The 7,071-nt window shown below is 32.3% G+C and overlaps 1 protein-coding gene across 1 annotated transcript; it reads left to right on the plus strand.

Annotated features, from left to right (window-relative positions):
• Window positions 1–658: 658 nt before the first annotated feature.
• LOC145627303 (uncharacterized) lies at window positions 659–1,664 on the plus strand. The gene is made up of 2 exons (XM_081679695.1): window positions 659–1,167; window positions 1,497–1,664. Exons 1-2 carry the CDS (start codon window positions 774–776, stop codon window positions 1,508–1,510), a joined length of 408 nt encoding a protein of 135 aa, XP_081535821.1. The 5' UTR covers window positions 659–773; the 3' UTR covers window positions 1,511–1,664.
• The last annotated feature ends 5,407 nt before the right edge of the window (window positions 1,665–7,071 follow it).

Below are 7,071 nucleotides of genomic sequence, written 5' to 3' on the forward strand. Positions count from 1 at the left end.
TTCGTATTTTGATTTTTCGCTTGATTTTCTTCAAAATGGCTGGAATTGAGAATCAATCGAATACGTCTAATTCTGCGATCAATTTCAACGATCCTTACTTCTTGAGTAATGGTGATCATCCTGGCATGCCATTAGGAACTCATATTCTTACTGGTGCTAATTTTCTAAATTGGAGTAGAGCTGTGAAAATGGCGTTGATAGCTCGGAATAAGCTTCAATTTGTTGATGGATCCTTACCTATGCCTGCGACTGATTCAGCGGATTATCAGAAATGGCTTCGCAATGATTATATGGTGATGTCATGGATACTTAATTCCATGGATAAGGTACTTGCTGAATCTTTCATGTTTGTCAATTCTTCGAATCAATTGTGGATTGAATTGACTGAGCGATTTGGTCGTACTTCTGCACCTAGAATTTTTGAGTTACATAAGAATTTAACTAGTATTCAGCAGAATGATATGTCTATTGCTGAATATTTTGGTCAATTGAAGAGTGTTTTGGATCAATTGCAAATTCTTGAAGGTTTTCCTGATTGCACTTGTGGTGCTATGTCGAAATGTTCTTGTGGAATTTTCAAGAAAATTCTGGAAAATGATCAACGTAATAAGTTGATGCAGTTATTGTCTGGTGTGAATCAAACTATGATCAGGTTAAAACGAATTTGCTTGGATCTGATCCTCTGCCTCATGTGCATAAGGCTTATTATACTTTACAGCAAGTAGAGCAGCAGCATAAGCTGAATTCTGTGGTTACTAGCTTTCCTGAGGTGAATGCATTACAAGCTCAAGCGCTTAAGGTTTTTCCTAGCTAAGCCGTTGTATTCCGGTCGTAAGGATTTCAAGAAACAGAAGAGTGATGTGGTTTGTCATCATTGCAAGAAGAAAGGGCATCCAATCAGTCAATGTTTTAAACTCAATGGCTATCCAGGTTGGTGGAACAAAGATAAAGGAGAGGCAAAATCTGCTAATAATGTGTTTCATGATAATCAGTCAGGCATACTTGGGAAAGCACCTGGTTCTACTGAAATGCTTGATTCTTCTGGAGTGGATCCTGTTATGGCATCAGTTGTTTACAATCACGTGATCCGAATGATGAATACTGGTGCTGCAACAACAAATGGATGTGTTGCTGATGATCCTTTGAGTGCTGCAGTGAACTTTGCTGGTATAACTTCTGCCTCTCATGTTGTTAGTTTATCTCAGTTCTTTGATCATGATAGTTGGATTGTTGATTCAGGTGCTACAGATCATATGGCTTCCAATTTGGCCTTATTTTCTGATATTCATAAACTTCCTAATCCTGTTAAAGTGTCTTTGCCTGATGGTTCAGTGAAACTTGTTCTCCATAGTGGAATTGTTAATCTCAATTCTCAAGTTAAACTTGATAATGTTCTCTATATTCCTGAGTTTAGGCATAATCTGTTGTCTGTTGGTAAATTACTTGATCAAAATGATCTAGTAGTTGTCTTTGAACAAGATTCTTGTTCTTTTCAGGACTCAATCACTAAAAGTGTCAAAGCTGCTGGTATAAGGGTATCAGGTTTATATAAATTCTCTTCTCTTTCTATTCCTAGTACTGTCAACAGTAATCTTGTTTCTGCTGTTGATGTTGCAAATAATACTTCTGCTCATAATTCTATAACTAGTAGTTCTGTACCTAGTATTGACTTACTACATGCTAGGTTAGGACACTTGTCTATAGGAAAATTGAAGCATGTTTCACTTCCTATTTTTGGAAAAATTAATAAAACTGTTGATTTCAGTTGTGAGGCTTGTGTTTTTGGTAAACACCACAAATTTCCTTTTAGTCTTTCTGAATCTCATGCTCCTCATCCTTTTGATCTTGTTCATATTGATCTTTGGGGTAAATATAAGCGACCTAGTTTGACTGGAGCCACTTATTTTCTTACTATTTTGGATGATAACAATAGAGTAACTTGGACATACTTGTTGCATAATAAGACACAAGTATTTTCTGTTATTTCTGGTTTCTTTGAGTATGTTTCAACTCAGTTTAATGGAAAAATTAAGGTGATAAGGAGTGACAATGGGACTGAGATTATTCAGGAAGCTTATGCTGTTTTGTTTGCTTCTAAGGGTGTGATTCATCAGAAAAGTATCCCTGGTACACCAGAGCAAAATGGTAGAGTAGAGAGAAAGCATAGGCATCTCCTTGAGACTGCTAGGACTTTGAGATTGTGTGCTGATTTGCCTTACAAATTTTGGGGTGATTGTTTGATTACAACAACTTATTTGATCAATATAATGCCAAGTTCAGTGCTAAATTGGAAAACACCATATGAGATGTTGATGGGAGTTTCTCCAAAGTATGATCATTTGAGAGTGTTAGGTTGTTTAGCTTATCCTAATCTCAAAACCTCTGATAAGTTTGCTTCCAGATCATGTAGATGTGTTTTTATTGGATATCCTTTTGGGCAAAAAGGATATAAGTTCTATAACTTGGATTCTCACAAGGTTTTGCTAAGTAGGGATGCTTATTTTGTTGAGGATTCTTTCCCTTTTAAAGATCAGAAACTTCAGTCTCCTTCTGATTCTATTTCTGTTCCTGATCTTGTTAATCCTGTTTTTGATTCTCATTCTTCTGTTCTTCCTCTTTCTCATCAATCATCATCCTCAAATTCACCAGATAATTCTGATTCTATTCCTATACATATTCCAAATCTTGATTCACAAAATTCTTCTCCTGAGTCTGCAAACAATTCTTCTCCTGAGTCTCCAAACATTTCTTCTTCTGCTGGGTCTATTTCTTATCCCGAGTCTGTAAATATTTCTTCTGTTCCTGTTAGGGTTTCATCTAGGCCTTGTAAAATTCCTTCTAAATACAAGGATTTTGTGTTGGCTCCTTCTGTTCACAGGAATATTCAGGAACTGGACACAGATCAGTCTAGTTCTTTCAATGTTTTAATCCTATCGTTAACAGTTGACTATTCTTAATTTATACTCACAAAGTAGATATTTTGAGTGACGGTTATCAGTTAGTTTGTTAGTTAGTTAGTTAGGGTGTTGTACCTCCCCTCCAAATTACAATTTGGGCTATGTACTTATGGTCGACTCTGTTTTCATTTTCCAAAATCGAATTTTTTTTATGTAAATACGTATATTTAACCCAAAATTGGATAATTTTAAGTGATAAATACAGAGTGTGTACGTTGCTTTTCATTTACCAATATTATTTTATACATTTAACGCAGAGTTGGATAATTCTAAGCGATAAATATAAAGTGTGTTGTTTTAGACATTTTTTTTAAAAGACAAAAAATTGACTTATAAGCTTATCCTAAAAAAGATTGAATTAGTCCCGCTTAATTTTGGTGTTTGAGAAGAACAATATGTGATTTTAGTATTGTATTTAAGTTTTAAGCCTGGCTCAGTTGATCAATACAACAGTCAACACGGGCCACATTTTTTATTTAAAGAGTACGTGACCTTTAATTTGATTATATCTAGTTTAAATTTACTCTGACCCGTAATATATATTCAAAAAAGTTATAGTAAAATAAGAAATCAAATTGGTTTAATAGTCAAATACAAGTAAAAATCAAATTGGTTTAATAGTCAAATACAAGTAAAAATACCGACAAAGTAATTATGCTTTAATAATATCGGCTACTCTTTGTCTTCAAAAAAAAAAAAAAAAAAAAAAAAAAAAAAAAAAAAAAAAAGAATATGGAGTATTGCCAATTTATTCCTTTTCGTTTAATTTCCAATTCATTCCTTTTCTTTTAAGCCTATTGAAAATATTTTTTCAAACTAATAAAAAAAAATGAAAATAACTTATTTTGGCCTAACTACATTGAAATTAAATGATGATGATTATTAACAAAGTATTATACTATTTTCATATTGGCTTTATAGGCAATAAAATAAATCCAATGTCTAAAGTTTTTTTTTTCTTTTTCTTTTATCTTAGAGAATACAAGAACGTAAAACATTGAATCGTATAGTCGAGTTATTCGTTGAATACAAAACTCATCCCCATCATTTATTAATGCCATAATTAACTAACTACTCACTTTTGTGACTGATTTTCACAGTAAATTTTTGTATTGATTAGCAATATAAATTATAGAGAGCATATATACAATAACATAGAATATTGAATCAAAATGATTTAGTAACATATTTAATAAAAATATTGAATCAAAATGATTTAATAACATATAATTAATAAAAAGCTCATTTCCCCGTACTATCAATACCTTAACAAATTGAATTTCCATAGTAACGAGTAAAATAGAGAGCAAACAAACTACATAGTGTGTAAAATTGAATCCAATTATTGTATGTCTTTAATACGTACAAATAGAATATACTACGAATTAAAATGAGAAAATTACATAAAAGAATCCTAACTAAACTGATTATTGCTAGACCCTAGAGTCCTAGACACAGTATTATGTAAATAATATTTTTTCCATAATTAGCATTGTCTATATCCTAAGTAAGGACAATACAATACGGTTATACGGAGTATTATTTACATAATATGTGTCTAACACAAACCAACTACGTTTAAACAACGAACATTAAGAAAGTCTTGGATACCATTGAGCATCTATCGCATGCACGTAAATTATGACTTAGAGTCGTCATTCAAACCCAAAAAATCAAATAATGGTTTATCATCAAACACATCATCTTGAATATTAATTGCCGGGACTTGATCTCCGATCACAGCAGGCGGGACTTGATCTCCAATCGCGGCCGGGATTTGTTCTCTAGTCAACGCGGAGGCATCATGTCCAGCAGCAGAGCCTTGATATCCGACAAGCGAAGAGGCCAGGTCTTGTTCTAACGGCGGTTGTCCAACCAACGTTGAGTCTTGATTCCCAAGTAACGGCACTACGCCTTGATTTCCAAACAAAGACAAGTCTTGTCCAAGTGATGTCGATGCATACTGTCCACTAACCGCTGAATCTTGGTTTCCAAGCAAGCCTTGTTATGATATTCGATCATGGAAGATTTCAATAGTAATTTCTTGTTAGAGTAGTAGAAAGATTGAAATGTTATTTTGTAGGAATGAATGAAATGACACCAAGTTTATTTAGTTTTGTGTAAGTGGAGTGGAGACTGGAGAGTAGAATTCTAAGCTATATTATTGATATATATAGAGAGTGTATACTGTATGTATGGGTCAGTTAGAATAGATCGATTCTTGATTTGTTAGATTTTTGGACTTTATAATCTTATCGTTGACCGTTGACTATTATTGTTGCCCTAATAAAGATATTTTCACAACGGCTTATCCGTTAGTTAGTTACTTATTAGTTAGTTAGGCGGTTAGGTTGTTAGAGAGTTGTATCTTGTATTCTTGTATATATACTCCTTCAACTAATGGCTGAGTACTGTATGTACATTGTCTTAACCAATCTAAGTTATATATAATTATATATACGTTGCTTTAGACATGTTTTTGAAGGCAAAACTGTGGCTTATTTGGCATTATAGGCTTTTATTATCCCAAAAAAAAATTTGACCGTCCCATCTATACTTAGTCTATACTTAGTATTTAAAAAAGCAAACCAAAAAAGACATATGTCATCATTCTATTACACTTCCCTAACTTCTTCTTCAACCCAACGTGCCACAGGTCATTTTACCTTTTTTTAATTATAATTATACAATTTTTTTTAAACTCTTTCATTAAACACTTCATCTTCATCTCCCCCTTTTTAATTCAACCTTTTTATTTTTTCTCTTTGATTTTAGTCCCTCCATCTTCTATCTATTCTCATTTCAATTTAAAGTCCCAAAATTTTTATTTCTTTAATAATGTTTTCAGTTACATATTACACTCATAATTATTTATTGGTATTTCCTCACTCATCTCTCAATGTAATTTTCTATGAACAAGCCGTGCATCGCACGGGACAGAAAACTAGTTCAATATAATTAGTGAGTTTGGAAAGAACATTATGCAATAAATGCCTTTAAATTATTGTTAAGCCATTAATTAATCAACTGTATAGCTCAAAACGGGTCACATTTTTTGATGGGATCAAGAGCTAACGTGTGACCTTTGATTACATGATTACATCGAGTTTAAATATATGCGTACTTTAATCCGTATTATTTAAGAAAGTTATACAAGTAGTAAAATAAGAAAATAAACAAAATAATTTAATAGTCTAATACAAGTAAACATAAATGAAGGGAGCTTTGTATTACAAGTGTACATTTTTAACAACATTGACTTTGGCTGACTCGTGCCCAAAGTTTGAAATGCTAGAGTGTAGTTGATGTATTCTTAGGTTTTGGTGTCCTAAATCCAATTTTAGCTATGAAGTAGTACATTACTTCTAATCACAAATATTTAAAACCTTATTCTAATTCTAAATTATTTATTTTTTATTTAAAAAAAAAAACAATTTCTAAATCGATACTAACTACTACGATGTATGAATTTTCTTTTCACGATTGAAGAATCTATCTCGTACATTTTCATGGTAACACTTCAAGTTCAACACTCTAAACTGAGAAAGAAGAAAAAAAAAATCATAGTTTTTGGGCCAAGTTGAAAACAGAAAAGAAAGTCTTAAATTTGGGCCATTTGACCCAAATGGCTTGGTAATCCACTAATCCATAACATGTATTTAACTCACAGTTGCAATTTCTTGGCTACATTCTAGTGCAGCCAAGCTAGCTGCAACACTATTAAATATGAACATATAGTACGTTAAAATGAACATACGTTTTTTTTCTTCCTTATATCTTAATTCTCTTTCTTCTTCTTCCTTAGCTCTATTATTTTTCTCTCTCTTCAGTTTTCTTCTCAATTTAACATTTTCTCTCTCCTCTTTACCTCATTTCCCTTCAATCTTTAAAGTTTTCTTCTTCTTTATATAAATTTTTGAGTTACTAATTCGTGTTTTGATGGGTATACTTCTTTCTTTCTAAATCTATGAGTTTCATATTCAATCATTTGGCTTTATCAAAGAGGAAAGAAAAAAAATGGAGGAGAGAGAAAATTGAAGGTCAAAGAAAACAATGGAGGTTAGATTTTATCAATTTGTAATTATATTTTGTATGATTTCGTTGATCATGCATG

Source organism: Chenopodium album, chromosome 4 (assembly GCF_948465745.1).
Source record: "Chenopodium album chromosome 4, dcCheAlbu1.1, whole genome shotgun sequence".
NCBI classification, from domain to species: Eukaryota; Viridiplantae; Streptophyta; class Magnoliopsida; order Caryophyllales; family Amaranthaceae; genus Chenopodium; species Chenopodium album.

What these genes read in the sequence shown, in the direction of transcription:
- LOC145627303 (XM_081679695.1), top strand. Translation starts at nt 774, where the DNA reads ATGCATTACAAGCTCAAGCGCTTAAGGTTTTTCCTAGCTAAGCCGTTG.